The sequence below is a fragment of the Cyclopterus lumpus genome, chromosome 14 (assembly GCF_009769545.1).
Source record: "Cyclopterus lumpus isolate fCycLum1 chromosome 14, fCycLum1.pri, whole genome shotgun sequence".
In the NCBI taxonomy this organism is placed as follows: domain Eukaryota; kingdom Metazoa; phylum Chordata; class Actinopteri; order Perciformes; family Cyclopteridae; genus Cyclopterus; species Cyclopterus lumpus.
In genome coordinates, this window is record NC_046979.1 from 3,121,128 (window position 1) to 3,139,117 (window position 17,990).

General features: G+C 45.7%; 1 protein-coding gene across 1 annotated transcript in view; it reads left to right on the top strand.

Moving 5' to 3' along the window:
* Positions 1-8,464, top strand: part of klf8 (Kruppel-like factor 8) — a 46,040-nt gene extending 37,576 nt beyond the window's left edge. Inside the window, exons 3-7 of the mRNA XM_034551132.1 lie at positions 2,338-2,610; positions 2,692-2,926; positions 5,020-5,131; positions 7,762-7,901; positions 8,252-8,464. Of these exons, the coding sequence (XP_034407023.1) occupies positions 2,338-2,610; positions 2,692-2,926; positions 5,020-5,131; positions 7,762-7,901; positions 8,252-8,433 (942 nt within the window). The 3' untranslated portion in view covers positions 8,434-8,464. The remainder of the gene's footprint in view (positions 1-2,337; positions 2,611-2,691; positions 2,927-5,019; positions 5,132-7,761; positions 7,902-8,251) is intronic.
* Positions 8,465-17,990: the final 9,526 nt, after the last annotated feature.

A 17,990-nucleotide genomic window follows, 5' to 3' on the forward strand; every position in this document is an offset into this window, starting at 1 on the left:
GGCCTTTCCCACCCACACTGTCGTCTCTCTCTCTCTCTCTCTCTTTCTCTCTCATCCGCTTCCTCACTTCTTTCACACTTCATTTTCTTTCTCTTTTTTTTGTGGCTGTCTCTATAATCACGTTACGGCCCTGCTTCCTTTTTCGCCTCCTGATCCTCCTTTCTCTCCCTCCCTCCCTCCTTTCTCTCCCTCCCTCCCTCCCCTCGTTCTCTTCCCTCGTCCCCTCCCGCTAGCTCCCCCTTCTCTCCTTTCCTCACCCATTTGTCGAGCTCCTGAAATTCCTCCTTTACCGGGTTCTGTGTGCGTCTGTTTGCTATGTGTCGTCAACGGCTCCTTCCCTCCCTCCTTTCCTTAAACTCCTTACCTTCCCTCTCTCCTTTCCTTAAACTCCTTACCCTCCCTCTCTCCTTTCCTTAAACTCCTTACCCTCCCTCTCTCCTTTCCTTAAACTCCTTACCTTCCCTCCCTCCTTTCCTTAAACTCCTTACCCTCCCTCTCTCCTTTCCTTAAACTCCTTACCTTCCCTCCCTCCTTTCCTTAAACTCCTTACCCTCCCTCTCTCCTTTCCTTAAACTCCTTACCCTCCCTCTCTCCTTTCCTTAAACTCCTTAACTTCCCTCCCTCCTTTCCTTAAACTCCTTAACTTCCCTCCCTCCTTTCCTTAAACTCCTTACCCTCCCTCTCTCCTTTCCTTAAACTCCTTACCCTCCCTCTCTCCTTTCCTTAAACTCCTTACCCTCCCTCTCTCCTTTCCTTAAACTCCTTACCCTCCCTCTCTCCTTTCCTTAAACTCCTTACCTTCCCTCTCTCCTTTCCTTAAACTCCTTACCCTCCCTCTCTCCTTTCCTTAAACTCCTTACCCTCCCTCTCTCCTTTCCTTAAACTCCTTACCCTCCCTCTCTCCTTTCCTTAAACTCCTTACCTTCCCTCTCTCCTTTCCTTAAACTCCTTACCTTCCCTCCCTCCTTTCCTTAAACTCCTTACCCTCCCTCCCTCCTTTCCTTAAACTCCTTACTCCTCCAAGTTGTGCAGGTTGTATATATTGTTTGTTTGTTTGTTTGTTTGTTTGTGTGTCAGGGTGCCGTTGGACTTTAAAAAGTGTCGACGTCGTCAGAATAAAAGGGGCTCAGTCTCGTCTTCTCGATCCATCGTCCTAAAAACACCCACTTCCTGCTCCGAGCCCCCTTTTTAATGGGGGGGGGGTTTGCATGTGTAATGATGGCAGGATGGTGTTGACCAACCGGGCCTCCAGCTGAACTGTGTGACCCGATAGAAAAAAAGGGCGTAGCGGAGCCTCCCTCCCTCCCTCCCTCCCTCCCTTCCTCCCTTCCTCCCTCCTCCTCCTCACCACCCAGAGCTGGATGGACTCCAACTCCTGGATCTCCCTCGCTCCCTCCCTCTCTCTCTCTCTCACTCCATTTCTACCGTCTCTTTTTCCTTTACTCTCTCTCTCTTAATCAGTACCAGTCTCTCTCCATACCGGTCCAGGCCCCCCCCCCCCTCCTCCCCCCTCCCTCCGGAGTCCCACACAGCAGCCATTGTTCCCGGTGCTACATGGCAACTGAGCCCCGGGTGGCTGCGTTCCCCCTCCGAGGCGTCAGGGAACCGAGGCGTCAGGGAACCGGGGCGTCAGGGAACCGGGGCGTCAGGGAACCGAGGCGTCAGGGAACCGGGGGGGTTGTGCGGGTGAAGAGGCCGACGCAAGTTGCATGAAAGCAAAAACTTTGCAAACCTTTTTTTCATTCCTCAACGGAGAAACACAGAAACGCAGCAGGACTCAAATTGTAATTTGGCGGCTTCTAGATACTACATTACCCATGAGCATCGGCAGCTACTCTGCACGGGGAGTGAGATGCAGAGCCGTAGCACATTCACGACGTCATATTGATCTTCAGCTTTCTGAACTGGGAAGCGCCCGAGTTGCGAGATTAAAAGGATCTAATCAAACTGATGGTTCAACCAGGAGAGGTTTTTGTTGGTCTTCTGGCCACCTGAAGTATCTCGATACTTTGCGCCTCTATATAAATATCCATCACCGCCTTTTTGTTCTCCTCGATTCTCAGCGCACGAGACAAGAATAATGAAATGAGGTGTGTTTTGGTGGCTTCTCAACCGTAATTACATCGGTCTCGTTAATAAAGAAAAGAAAAAGGAAACGCCGTCCTTTTAAGAAGGAGAATGAGGAGTCGGCAACCGGTTCCTGCAACCAACAAAAGTCAAGCAACAGGTGGACGAGACCGGTTTGCAGACCGGTTGGGTTCCAGAGCGTCGCCGTGACGTAGTGGCTCTTTTTAATATGTCGTCCTCCTTTTTCTTCTCCTCCTCCTCCTCCTCCAGCGGGCGGACGTCGCCGACGACTGCTCGCAGCCGACGGACCTCAAGGTGAAGACGGAGCCGGTTTGCAAGACGGAGCCCTCCTCGCCGGAGCCGAGCCCGGCCGAGGACCAGACGGAGCCCGTGGACCTGTCGCTCCACAGGCCCCGCTCCTCCTCCAAACCCCCCGCCTTCACGACCAGCATCACGGTCAACCCGGCGCCCAGCGGGCTCATGACCCAGCCCGGCCTGTCGGTTACCCCGATGTCCACCACGCTGCAGACGATAGGCTCCATGGTAGCGACCGATGACCTCCGTTGGTACGCCGAACCTTTGAGAGTGTCAAGGCCACTAATCCTCTGTCCTCTTGCCCTCCAGGTCCTCTCTCCGGGCTCCATCTTGGCCACTCAGGGCGCCGGGGGCCAGCAGATCCTCCACGTCATCCACACCATCCCCTCCGTCAGCATGCCCAGCAAGGTGGGCCAGCTCCAGACCATCCCCGTGGTGGTGCAGTCGCTGCCCGTCGTCTACACCACCATGTCTACTGACGGCGTCGCCACGGCGGCCATCACGGTGCCGCTCATAGGCAGCGACGGGCGCTCGGAAGGATCTGGTGAGTGGCGCCATGGAAACCAGTAGGGAGCCACCAGTTAGATTCCTCATCGGGGAGAATGAGCGCTGGGAGAATGGGCGTTTTAAGGTCCATGTATACTAGTACTGCTACTCCTAATACTACTGCTACTAATACTAGTACTGCTACTCCTAATACTACTGCTACTAATACTAGTACTGCTACTCCTAATACTACTGCTACTAATACTAGTACTGCTACTACTAATACTACTGCTACTAATACTAGTACTGCTACTACTAGTACTGCTACTACTAATACTAGTACTGCTACTACTACTATTACTACTACTACTACTGTTACTCCTAATACTACTGCTACTGCTACTAGTACTGCTACTACTACTCCTAATACTACTGCTACTGCTACTAGTACTGCTACTAATACTACTACTATTACTACCTAGTAGTAGTAGTAGTAGTAGTCTACTAGTACTACTGCCACTACTACTACTACTACTACTTCTACTACTACTACTACTATTACTACCTAGTAGTAGTAGTAGTAGTCTACTAGTACTACTACTACTAGTACTACTACTACTACTACTACTACTACTACTAGTACTACTACTAGTACAGGTGTAGATGTACAATCCTCGGGGCGTTTTCAAAGCATTATCAGGAGAGACGGTTGGTTTATTGCACCTCGTTGTTCCTTTATAGTTCTGTCATTTACGACTTTATTGAAGGGGATTTTTTTTTTTTAAAGCGGAGCTCCAGAGATCCAACCGTGATCTCTGTGGCGCTGGACTCATAGCAGCGTGTCTCACCGCGTGGCACCTTTAACCACACCCACCACACCTTACACACACACACACACACACACACACACACACACACACACACACAAGATCTTCATCCACTGCAACAGGCTCTTTAAAGAGTAAATGCCACGCTGACATTCGCCGTTCATGTGGAGTTGTGTCTGAGGAGCAAGGTGGAGCTGCAGGTAGGGGAGGAAGGGAAGGAGGGAGGAAGGGAAGGAGGGAGACTGGGGTGAGGAAGGAGAGGAGGGGAGGAGATGGGCTGTTTTGCATTTGAAAAGCTAGCTGCAGTCGTGGTGGTGGGGGGGGGGGGGGGGGGGGGGGGGGGGGTCGGGGGAGCACTAATTGTCCAAAGACCACTTATTTTGCCGTGTGACCCTCTCCGTGTTACCAACTCCACCCAAATTCCTTGCATCACCTCCCCCCCCCCCCCCCCCCCCCCCCCATACCCTCCCCTGCTCGCTCTCTGCATGTTGTGTGGACTTTGAACAGCGTGGCTGCCACATTCCTGCAGAGAGACCGAGAGGAAGAGGAGGAGGGAGAATTCATTCAGTGGGAGCGATGGAGGAGCGAGAGACTCTGACAGACAGACAGACAGACAGACAGACAGACAGACAGACATGTAGCTGCTGTCTGACCAACTAAACAAATGAGGACTAAAACTGCCTGACATGTGACTAAAAATAACAACAATAACAATAATAAAAATCTCGTAAAAAGCCTTCAATCGATCATCTGTGTTCGTTTGCGTCACCACGTAACACGGTCGCCCCTTCCACTGAAACACCTGTTGCTCTGAAGCGGTCGTGGCGGTCCCGTCCGCCGTTGTCGGAATACGTCGATTTCGTTCAAAGACGGTTGACTTTGACTCGCCCGCACGGCCTCGTTCTCTTTTCACGACGTAGATGTTTTCGTCTTCGTGAACAATCAATAGATAAACTATCCGCTACTCGCCGTCACCACAGGTGTGATGTCATGAAGAAGCAGCGCAAGACACTGCGGCAGAGTCGGCTGATCATCCTGAGCGGGGGGGGGGGGCCTCGTGCACACACACACACACACACACACACACACACACACACGGAGCTTTGTCTTGCTAAATTGCTGGTTTCCAGGCACCCCTGTGAAGAAGTTATTAACCCCCTGTTGTTTCCTCCCCTCCCTCCATTCTCTCACTTCTTCCATTTCCTAATTCCATTCACTCTTTCCTCAATCCCTTCCCATCCCATCTCCCGGCTTTCAATTATTTTTACTCTCTTAATATTCGACTCATTGTTTACCACCCCCCTCCTTCCCTTTTTCTGCGCAGTTCGCATCAAGCCGGGTTCGACGTCCCCGGTGGAGTACCAGAGCGACAGCGACGCAGAGAGCGGCACGGAGTCCGGCTCGGCCTCCCTCAGCGCCCAGAGCCTCGACGCCGGGTGAGTGATGCCCGCCAGAGCGACTTATTCTAAACCGACGGTGGCCTTTTGTTTGCGTTGCTGCACAAAGGTGGAGGTTGTTTGAGGCGTGTTGGACGGTCTCGCGCGCGCCTGATATTCGGTCTGAGGCCAGAAGCAAACGCGGACACCATTTCAATAAGCATTTTTTTTCCCCCAGCCGTCTCAGAACATCTGTAAGCTTCTCTGCAGGTCGTATCTGTGCACGTGGGTTGGAAAAAACGCCCCGAAAAAGGTGCAGTTGGTTGATTAACACCGTTTTCCTTGTTTCGTGTGTTTTGACGTCAACACATTCATTGGTTCAGTCCGGTTTGAGGCTAATTTCTTCAGGTTTCTGTTTGCTAAATCAAACTGCTGCTTCGGCCTTTGCTCAAAGGTCATATCTACCAAATGACAGACAACATTCGTGCAGTTTCACACGTGGGCCAGAAGTTGGCAGTAATGTGCAGTACACAGCGGCAGTAGATCATTAAAAGAAGAAGAAGACGTCGTTTGAGAACAGGCAGCTTTGCAGGGTGCGGATTCAACAGGAAGCATTTTGGGAAATGCGCTTAATTGCTGTCGTTCCAAGAATAAGAAGAGATGTTCCACCAATGACAGATCTACCACGTCTTTGTTCCTCACTGCGATGACACGTCGACCAGCTGTTGGTCTCTTTAAAACCAGATGTTGATGTCGTTACATTTCTGTTTCTACACGGGTATAACGACATGTTAGATGGGGAGTTTCAGAGGTGTTGCTGGATTTTTTGGAAAGAGCCAGGCCAGCTGCTTCCCCCTGTTTCCAGAGTTTATGCTAAGCTAAGCTAATGGGACAACTACCTCTCCTGCACGAGAGCCCACAGACTTTATAGTTGTTCAGCCTCTTTTTGTAGTTTTTTTGTGTCTCTTTGTAGTGCTTTGTGTCTCTTTGTAGTTGTCTTGTGTCTCTTTGTTGTTATGTGTCTCTTTGTAGTTGTTTTGTATCTCTTTGTTGTTGTTTCTGGTCTCTTTGTAGTTGTCTTGTGAATCTCTTTGTAGTTGTTGTGTGTCTCTTTGTAGTTGTCTTGTGTCTTATTGTAGTTGTCTTGTGTCTCTTTGTCGTTGTCTTGTGTCTCTTTGTAGTTTACTTGTGTCTCTTTGTCGTTGTCTTGTGTCTCTTTGTCGTTGTCTTGTGTCTCTTTGTCGTTGTTTCATGTCTCTTTGTCGTTGTCTTGTGTCTCTTTGTCGTTGTTTCGTGTCTCTTTGTAGTTGTCTTGTGTCTCTTTGTCGTTGTCTTGTGTCTCTTTGTAGTTTACTTGTGTCTCTTTGTCGTTGTCTTGTGTCTCTTTGTCGTTGTTTCATGTCTCTTTGTCGTTGTTTCATGTCTCTTTGTCGTTGTCTTGTGTCTCTTTGTCGTTGTCTTGTGTCTCTTTGTCGTTGTTTCATGTCTCTTTGTCGTTGTCTTGTGTCTCTTTGTCGTTGTTTCGTGTCTCTTTGTCGTTGTTATGTGTCTCTTTGTAGTTGTCTTGTGTCTCTTTGTAGTTGTCTTGTGTCTCTTTGTCGTTGTTTCGTGTCTCTTTGTAGTTGTCTTGTGTCTCTTTGTTGTGTGACTCTTTGTTGTCTTGTGTTTCTTCCTGGTTGGTAATTAATTGTCTCTTTAAGTGTCATGTTGGGCCCCTCGGTGTGTGTCTAGAAATGCGTTCTTTGTGTGGACCCACTGACATGACTGCAGCGCCACCATGACTGGACACTTAACCGTATGTAACCCTGTGTGTGTGTGTGTGTGTGTGTGTGTGTGTGTGTGTGTGTGTGTGCGTGTGTGTGTCCAGTGTGTTTTATTAGTAAATCAGGACAGAGCTGCTGCCACGCCCAGTAGGCGAGGCCTCCCGGGTGTGGCTGAAGTTCAGGGCGTGGACATAGACGGTTAGACGAGTGCTGTAATCTTTTGTGTGTGCGTGTGTGTGTGTGTGTGTGTGTGTGTGTGTGTGTGTGTGTGTGTGTGGGACACACTCAGAGAGAGAGCGTGTGACAAGGAACAAAGTGTTTGTGCGTATTTGGTCTTTTGTGTTTGTGTGTGTGTGTGTATGTGTTGCTGGGCAGGGCTGTCCTGGGGCGTAAACATGATTTTGTAACGCAGTTACACTCCAGGAAGAAACAAGAGAGGAATTTTTTATTATTTTTAACCAACTTTATTTACACCATCAAATGAATAACAAACTAACAAGAACTAATGTGAGGTATGAAGGAATGGAGAGAGAGAGAGAGAGAGAGAGAGAGTGAGTGAGCGAAGAAGAAGAGGAGGAGGAGAAGTTGAACGTAACTCTCTGGCGCCCCCCAGTGGCGTCCAGCATCACTTTTAAATAAACCTGATGAGTCATATTAATAATAATCACATCATGATGCATATTAATAAACAGTAAATAATAACGTAAATATAACTAAAGGACATTTTACAACATTGAGAAAACAAAAATACAGTTTCTAAATGTATTTATTAGTAATTAATAAACATCTACAAGTGTTTCCTGCGCTGCTATTTCAGCCGACGTCTGTATACATTAAAGTATTAAAAGTGTGATTTCCCCAAAAGGTCAAAGAGATGGTTTCTGTCTCCTTCACTGACTCCTTTTGTCCTTGTTCCCTTCCCTTCAGGTCGGTCATGGACCTGGAGCCCGTGGACCCGGATTCTCCAGACATCAAGAGGAGGCGGATCCACATGTGCGACTACGAAGGCTGTAAAAAAGTTTACACCAAGAGTTCCCACCTCAAAGCCCACAGGAGGATACACACAGGTGAGACCCCCCGGGTTTAAAAAAAAAAGGGTTTTAAAGGAGTGACAAAACCTGGAAAGGTCTGATTTTATTTTAGAAGTTTTTGAAACCCAGAAAGTTTTTTTTTTTTTGATCGTCAACACAAAAAAAGACGTCATCAGTATACACAAAATGAGTTCTTTAGTAATAAACATGTGAGCTTTGCAGAATATTCTCATGAGTATATTCAGTTTTGGTGTATTTTCAGAAGAAGCAGAGACAGTTGGGCATTCTGGGAAATGTAGTAAATATCCAACTCAAGTGGGAATTCCGCGGGTCGAGAGAATCACTCTCTCCCTTAACTCTTCTCCTTGTCTCCTTGCCTCCTCCAGGAGAGAAACCCTACCACTGCACGTGGGAGGGCTGCACCTGGCGCTTCGCCCGCTCCGACGAGCTGACCCGGCACTTCCGCAAGCACACGGGGATCAAACCGTTCCGCTGCACCGAGTGCGACCGCTCCTTCTCCCGGTCCGACCACCTGTCTCTGCACCGCCGCCGCCACGTCATGATGTGAACTCTGCCCCCCCCCCCCCCCCATCAACCTCCCCTACAAAAAACCCTCACAGCACATCTTGTACCAGTGCCCCCCCCCCCCCCCCCCCCCCCCCCCCCCCCCCCTCTCAATGAACCTCACCTCTGCAGCCGCTTAAAAAAAAGAGTCCCTCCTTCATCCTCATCCTCCTCTTCATCTTGAAATCACAGCCATATCAGGAATGTGTGTGTGTGTGTGTAGAGGTTTGGGGATTTTTACTGTGTGTGTTCCAACACATCATCACCACCGTCCGTCCAACCCCCCTCCCCCCCTTCCCTCCCACCCTCAACTCCAGCTGTCAACACAAGACGTCTCCTCCCCAGACAGAGAAGGTTGGACTGAAGGTCCCTCCTTCCATCCCTCATCACATGCATCCATCCGAAGCAGAGGAGGAAGAGGAGAAAGAGGAGGAGTGACAGGGGAGGTGGGGGGGGTGGCGTCCCTTCAGCTGCCCAAACTTCCTTCTGTTCGTATCCGGAGCGAACTCCGAGCCAAAATGTCACATTTTGATGGATTCTTTTTGGTGACTCCAGAAAACTCCTCAAAAAGCCCCGACTCAGCACCAGAACCTCCTCCAGGAACCTTTTTTTAGGGACGAGAACGTTGCCTCTTCGCTCACTCGAGGAACGGTGGCACGAAGATCTAAATCGGGAGCCATCTGATCAAAGAAGAGACAAAAGGTTCGACACGCGGCCGGTGTTTCGGACACGACAAGTGTTACCATTTAAAGTCCCAGCACTAATCCTCCAGCTGTGTGTGTGTGTGTGTGTGTGTGTGCAGCAGTAATAAGGAACCAACATGCAGCACGTGCAAAACACATCAACGAGTTTTACAGATGCAAAGACGTGCAAAAAGATTCTCTCAGTTCCTGAAACCGTTTTATATTTTTTAAAAAAGGGTCTAAAAACAACCAAAATCTTGGCTTGATATCAATTTTCCTGAAGTGACGTCAAACGGATACACCCCCCCCCCACACCCCTCCCCCCCCTCCCTCTCCTGGTACAGGGAGCTACAAGACTGTGAACTTTATAAAGATTAATTTAGTTTTTATTGTATCGATCAGATTATTGTCGTTTGCGTGCACCCCCACCCCCCCCCCCCCCCCCCCCCCCCCCCCCCCCCCTGATCCTCGATAACAGTATTTTGCTTTGTGTGAGTCGTCGTTGCTGTCGTTTTTTTATATAAATATGGCCTTCAGTCTTTATTTTATTTTTCTCCTTCCTTCTCGTAACATAACGGCATCTTTAAAAAAAAAAAAAATATTAAAATCAATCCCTCGCTGAAAAAGACAAAGAGACACAAGTAGTGTCGAGATTACAAGTAAAAACTCTCACGCAGGGATCAGGGGAGCTTTTCTGAGTGGTGTGTGTGTGTCTGTGTGTGTGTGTGTGTGTGTGTCTGTGTGTGTGTGCGCGTGTCTGCGTGTCTGCGTGTGTGTGTGTGTGTGTGTGCATGTCTAGAGAAAAAACATCAGAATTTAAGATTTTTACGAGTGTGTGGCCCGTTGAGCCTTAATAACTGAAGTCAACCTGTGAGGGCCGAACCAGAACCGGAGGACCTGGTCTCTTTGGAACTCCTGGTCTCTTTGGAGGACCTGGTCTCCTGGTCTCTTTGGAGGACCTGGTCTCTTTGGAGCACCTGGTCTCTTTGGAGCTCCTGGTCTCTTTGGAGCTCCTGGTCTCTTTGGAGCACCTGGTCTCTTTGGAGGACCTGGTCTCCTGGTCTCTTTGGAGCACCTGGTCTATTTGGAGGACCTGGTCTCTTTGGAGCACCTGGTCTCTTTGGAGCTCCTGGTCTCTTTGGAGCACCTGGTCTCTTTGGAGCACCTGGTCTCTTTGGAGCACCTGGTCTCTTTGGAGGACCTGGTCTCCTGGTCTCTTTGGAGCACCTGGTCTCTTTGGAGGACCTGGTCTCTTTGGAGCACCTGGTCTCTTTGGAGCACCTGGTCTCTTTGGAGCTCCTGGTCTCTTTGGAGCACCTGGTCTCTTTGGAGCACCTGGTCTCTTTGGAGGACCTGGTTCTCCTGGTCTCTTTGGAGCACCTGGTCTCTTTGGAGGACCTGGTCTCTTTGGAGCTCCTGGTCTCTTTGGAGCACCTGGTCTCTTTGGAGGACCTGGTCTCCTGGTCTCTTTGGAGCACCTGGTCTCTTTGGAGCACCTGGTCTCTTTGGAGGACCTGGTCTCTTTGGAGCACCTGGTCTCTTTGGAGGACCTGGTCTCCTGGTCTCTTTGGAGCACCTGGTCTATTTGGAGGACCTGGTCTCTTTGGAGCACCTGGTCTCTTTGGAGCACCTGGTCTCTTTGGAGCTCCTGGTCTCTTTGGAGCACCTGGTCTCTTTGGAGCACCTGGTCTCTTTGGAGGACCTGGTCTCCTGGTCTCTTTGGAGCACCTGGTCTCTTTGGAGGACCTGGTCTCTTTGGAGCACCTGGTCTCTTTGGAGCACCTGGTCTCTTTGGAGCTCCTGGTCTCTTTGGAGCACCTGGTCTCTTTGGAGCACCTGGTCTCTTTGGAGGACCTGGTCTCCTGGTCTCTTTGGAGCACCTGGTCTCTTTGGAGGACCTGGTCTCTTTGGAGCTCCTGGTCTCTTTGGAGCACCTGGTCTCTTTGGAGGACCTGGTCTCCTGGTCTCTTTGGAGCACCTGGTCTCTTTGGAGCACCTGGTCTCTTTGGAGGACCTGGTCTCTTTGGAGCACCTGGTCTCTTTGGAGCACCTGGTCTCTTTGGAGGACCTGGTCTCCTGGTCTCTTTGGAGCTCCTTGTTCTCCAGGGAGAAAAGGACGTAGCATTACTTGAACTTTTGTGTCTCAAAACCAAAACCAGGAAGTAAAAAACTAAGTATAAAAAAAAAAAGGGCTCAGCGTTGGCACATTTAAAGAATTTGGAGACGAAAGTCGTCGCCGTCTCAGGCACAAAAAAACAGGAAGAGGGCAGATTTACAGCTTTTGGATTGTTGAGAAAGTGAAGGAAGACGATGTGGCGTTGAGAAGTCGGAGCAGCAGAAAGCACAGCGAACGCCCCTTCAGCCGTATTTGCACCGCGAGGAGCCAACATGGCCGCCTGTGTCATGGCCGCCTGTCTCATGGCCGCCTGTCATGGCCGCCTGTGTCATGGCCTGTCGGTGGTTCTGGGAGAAACCGCCTGGTTTCTCCCAGAACCACCGACAGGCGGCCATGTCTCTCAGCCTGTCTTTCAGAAGTTAAGCCCCTCCCCCTTAAGCCTCTAACCCAATCGTGGGCCAGCTTTTCGTTCCCTCCAGCTCCTCTTCTTGGCTGGACTCGATTATGCAACATAACGCGGCCTCAGAGATCTAAACCAAGGGAGGGTCTGGGGGGGGGGGGGGGGGGGTCCACAAACCTGATACCTTTTTCTTTAGGACTTCTCGTCAACCCTTTTCGGCGTCACCGTTGTTGTTGTTGTTGTTATTGTCGTCATTTCCAAAAAGTTAGAGCTGAGAGCACGACGTGAGCTTTGGACCCTGCAAGAAAAATTAATAAATAAATATAAAGACACAGAAAAAAGTCCTAAATTCAGTGACAGAGCCCCTCCCCCCCACCCCCCCACCACCGCTTCAAATAAAAAACACAAAAACAAAAAACATCGTTACTAAGCACATCTTTCTAGAAGAGTATATGCATTTGATTGCAATGTTTTTCTTTCTTTTGTAAACTGTTGATAAAAGACATTAAGGACAATGACAAATAATTAAGATAAATCCATGTACATAAATGTATATAATCAAAAAGTGCAGAGTAAATGTAACGGGTGAATTTCTATTTTTAACACTGACTAGATAATGTGAAAAGATCTTTCTTTCTTCCTCTAATTCTTCTTCTTCTGTTGGTTTGATGAAATGTGCTCCGTCACGTGTTGTTTTTCAAAATCTAATGAGACGTTTGTTTTTTGGTAGTTTCTTTAAAAAGAAAAAGACAAAAAGAAGAGTTGGTCCCACTTGTTGCATGGAGCGTGAGCCTTCTTGTTTCCTGTCGTGACGTTGGTGAGCATGCGGTGTGTTTGAGGCTTCCCCGAACAAACGCATTGGAAATGATGAATTAAGGACCCGTTTATTATTCAAAACAGAGCTTGATGTTTCTGCACTTGTCCTCCAATTAAAATATCACCACAAAAAAAAAAAGGCAATGAAATGTGAGATTTAGTTGGTTAAAAAAAAATATAATGTTTTACACTCAAGCTGCAGAAGAGATATATATGTTTGTGGTTATTTTTAGATTTGATTGCAGGTTTTAAACTCATATTTATTTTATAAACATAATCCAACCTGTTAGTAGAGTGCTGCAGGGACGAGTCCTAAAACCAGGAGAGTCAGCATTTATATATATATATATATTTATATATATATATATATATATTTATTCATAATATAAATATGTATATACATATTTATATTTATATATATATATCTAGATATATATAGTTATATTTGTATATATATTTGGTTATATATAAATATTCATATATATATATATATAAATATTTATATATAAATGTTTATATATATATATTTATGTATAAATGTTTATATATATATATATATTTATGTATATATATTTATTTATATATATATAGTTATATATTTATGTATATATATTTATATTTATATATATATATATATATATATATATATATATATATATATATATATATATAAATAAATATATATATATATGTGGTTCTGGTCCCCTTGCAGCACCTCTATTGTCGCCTCACAGGAAACAAACCCACTATACTCCAGAATAAAACAACTCGGTTTGATATTCAGACACTGAAGGAAGTAAAAGTTTGACACCGAATGTTGCGCCATGTTTTTAATCCCCTTTGTTGACCCCACGCAGCACACGCTCGGGTCCTCGTGAACCCGGTATCGATAATCGCTTTAATAAAAGCACACTGATCAGCAGAAATTAGGTATTTTCTACCCAGAGACACTGAGAGTTATTACAGCTGCCGTCGTTGCCGGGAGACTGATGCATGTGTTTTGGTTTTATTTCCCCTCGCTTCCTGTTGTTTTTTTGTTGTTGTTTTATTTCTTTGTTGTTGTTGTTTTTTGCGGTTTGTGCAAGCTTGTTTTTTTCTCCTCGGTATTCTTCTAAATATTTTTGTTTGCGTGCAAAGAGAGAATGTGGATGTGGACACCCGGTGAGGCGTTCGAGGGCCTCGACCCGCCTCTGCAAATCAGAAACTTTAGGTATTTTCTATTGAATGCAGTAACTTATGGGCCAGTACTATATTTACTCAGTGCAATGCAGTTATTATAATAATACAATTATTAATAATATTTTTTTTTTTTTTTTTTTTCTTTGTTTCTTTTGTATTTGTACAGAACAAATGTGTAAAGATCAGCGAGGAAGACGTGAGCTTTTTGATACTGTGACTCATAGTGTTTCAAAGTCAGTTTCTCCCTGTACAGTTGTGATTATTTGACCCTTCCTCCCTCCTTCTTTTATAGAATAAAACATGTTTTTGGTGCAATTTAACGCCCGTTGTCTCTGTTTATTATTATTATTATTATTATTATTATTATTATTATATATTTGCCGGCGCCCAGGAAAAAGCACAACATTTAAAAAATAAATACGCAGTAAAGAAAATACCATTAAATGTAAGAAAAATATAAAATAATGAATTGATAAAATGTGACAAATTTATATATCTGATTTAATTTGATTTAAAATCAATTCCTGTATGTGTCAACTTTATGTATGTATTTATTTGTATTAACTTTAAGATCAAATTTATTTATTCATTTACTGAAAATGTATTTTAATTTCATTTAATAATTATTCAATACCCTGTTTTTGTTTAGGTATTATATTTCCATTGCACAATTACCCTTATTTATTCCCCCCTCCACAAAAAAAACCCTCACTTCTCATCACATTTATCGTACCACCTTCTGGGCTTGAAGGTTGTCCAGAAGAGGGAGCACTGGGACAGAGAACAGGACGACTGGGATCCCACCAGTGAGGGCAGGAAGACCAACGCATCCAACTCAAGCAGCAGTGCTAGAAATATTAAAACAATAACAATAACCAGCTCATTTAAAATGCAATTTATTCCATAAAAAAGTTTACTGACACAAAGAAAACATCCTTTATTTGCAGGAGGAGAACACGGAGCTCCAAACTGGGTTAATGAATAAAAAGCAGACGGAATAAAGTGCATGAACAGAGTCATAAACATATCTCTCTCACGATCAGGCCAATTATTAACGCACGTCGTGGGTCACGCAGACGCAGATGGACTTATAATCCCAAATCGAAAAGCAAAAACGCGGCGTGTGCGTCAGACCACGCCGTGACTCATCAGAAGTCTGTGTGCAGGGTTTAAGAGCAGGATGTGACTGAATAAACCCGGTTGGATGCTCATGGACGTTCACGTTGCATCAGCAACCAAAGATCTAGGTTGATGAACGATTGCGCCATCGCCAACGCCGGCTCTCCGGCCCCACTCGCCGTGACTCGGTGAACTCGCCCCGCGGGCTCCAGACAGGTTAGTCAAGCAGACTCTAAAGCACGTGTCACCAAAGAAAGAGGTGGGAACTGGGCCATCGCGTGGCTGTAACGCAGCAGTAAACACAGGAGAAGAAGAAGAAGAAGAAGGCCCAATCCCAAAGTCCCCCCGAAGGCCTCGAACCCTGAACCCTCAGGGACTTGAGAGGCTACTCTGAACTCTTTAGTACAATTGTGGCTATGTATTATATATCTTTTACTCTTTAATCCTTAATGTTTCTGTGTACATTTGAATTAATTAGAGCCGTTCTCCCTCGTTTGGGTCTCCACGCTTTCCACTTCGTGACCCTATGAATTGTGGGTAATTCCCTCTGGGCAAAGGTCTGCAGAAATGCCGGCTGACGTAAAGGGTTCATGAAAGGCCTCAAAAAATCTGATCGGGCCACGTGAGTTAAAATGTTGGCGAAAATTATTCGTTGAGGAACTAAAAAAACACATCGAACGAGTGCAACGACTTTTCTGTTATTGAAGGAAAAACAATCTTATCAGTACAGAAAGGGAAATAAAACGCACCGGGTGTTCGATATCTTGGTCGGTCTCTTTGAGCGTCGCGTTGTTTAGACAGCTCTGTTGGCTGCTTGCCCTTTTTGCATCTCCTCACGTGTCAGCCGGACATGTTTCTGGGCCGCTTGTGTCAGCGGCAGCGCGGTTGTGAATGTAAACGGTTGGAAAAACAATTTAAAAATAAATAAAAAACAACGCGTAAACGTACCGGTCCGACCGCGTCGATCCTCACCTTGAATGACCTCTCGTTGTTCATTGTTTCTACTTCCTGCTTCTGATGACTATGCTCCTTGAAAACCACGAATAGATGAGGAGGTATGAAACCAGTATGTTCAATATGAAACCAGTATGTTCAATATGAAACCAGTATGTTCAATGAAACCAGTATGTTTAATATGAAACCAGTATGTTCAATGAAACCAGTATGTTCAATATGAAACCAGTATGCTCACCGGTATGTTCAATGAAACCAGTATGCTCACCAGTATATTCAATATGAAACCAGTACGTTCAATGAAACCAGTATAACTACAGTTAACAAACTCTACATTTAAAGAAGGTTTTTGGAAACTTTATCCCCACGTAATGTAGGTCAAATTCCAACCTACTTATTTTCTTTAAATTTAAATTATGGAAATTACAATCTCTGTTCACGTGACGTTTTGCATTTTGTGCCCGAACTCCGAAACTGAACCGGGAAAGAAAAGCTTTCAGATTTACTGCACTTACAAGATACTTTGAAAATGCACCATGTCTCTTTTTTTATATTTGTATTGTCCCTGGATGTAATGACAATGCATTTTTATATGTATTTATACATTTAAAAATATATATATTTTCTGCACAAAACAAACTACAAGCTGATCTTAAGCTTCAAATCATAATATATTACATTATTGGTTTAACTATGGTAAAAGAACAGGATGTCTGTGTGCAAAATGTTTCTTCATGTTTTTATGTTCATTGTTTTTGTTTCTTTGATCTCAACAGGAAAAACCTGTTTACTGTAATAAAGGCTTCATGAAAAAAGAAAAGGCTCACTGGGTTACATTAAACTAAATCAAGCTGTACCAACCAAACACTGCCTCTATTTACCTTTTTATTAGCACTTCTTTTATTAAGGAAACGTTTTACGAAATAATAATTCGGGAATTACAGTAAAATACCGTAAAAAAAAATAAAAGTGTCACCAGAAATTGAAAAACGTTTCCCGACATGTCACAAATGCTCCAGGATCAAGTTGGGAAGACACGTAAACAAGGTGACTCCAACCTGAACCCTGTTTCCTGACTTCCTTTTAAAGGATCCGGTATTGAGGGAGAACTCTGCGGGCAGCTGAACAGGCTGGAATGCGATCGCTCGGGGCAACTGCTCTCCCGTCAACGTTCGCCCAGTAAAAGTTATTGGCCTCAGATTGTTATGATAAGTGTCTGACAACATCACGGAAAGAGCCGTGCAGAGGGATAGAAATAGAAATTCTCACTAGACATTGTTAAAATTATCCAAATACTTGGCCTCGGCTAATCTTTTAAATAACACTAACTCTCACTGCACTGTTGCTTCGCCAAACAGGTCACATGACACAATTCAACCTCTTTTTCATCAGGTAAAAAACAATTGAGATACAAGTTAAACGTTGATATGCGCAACTAAACAATTCAATAGTCTGTGCATCAGCAAAGGAGGTCAATAGACTCAGATAGTGTGTGAGTGTACAGACAAAGAGGCATCCACAGAAGACAACATGAACAGTTTGGGGTTGAAACTTCTGTTCACTTTCGTGTAAAACTGGCTCAAGAGATGAGGGACTCCAGATGGATAGAAGGTAATTTTAAATATCCTCTTGAATATCAATATGAATATGTGCAGGAGTAACCCTCTTATCACAGCGTGAGAGAGATCATTGCTATCTACAGACGAGTAACAACTTAGCTTGGCCCATTTTCTGTCACCGGTGCAGCATTCAAGCATGGTGGAGTTAGCAAGCTAGCAAGCTAACTAGCGGACAGCAGGCGAGCTAGCTGGCTTTCTAACTCCCTCGTGCTTTAATGCTGCACCGGTTACAGAAAATGAGGCGTAACAGTGGGCTTGTTACCAGCGGTGCCTCCGCGTTACTCCCCACCGCTCTGAAGAAGGACAAGCTAGCCCATCAGGAGTAGCTAGCATTCACACACACACACACACATTCATACACCGTAGGCACAGCTACGGGAGCAATTTAGGGTGAAGTGTCTTGCCCAAGGACACATCGACATGGGCTAGCTGAGCCGGGGATCGACCCGCCGATCCAAACTCTTAATATTCTTTTTCTAAGGTCATGACATGTGAAATGGAATCTTACAGCTCTAAAAAGATGCAGGTAACATTTCTGGACAACTTCAAGTGGTTTAAAAACAAAAAAAGATGTATATATAACCTTTGTATCAAATATTCAACTACACGATCCACGCGGAAGCCTTTTTGTCTTCGTCAGCGCCCGTTTCCCAGAGAGGTATTTAGGTCCACAGA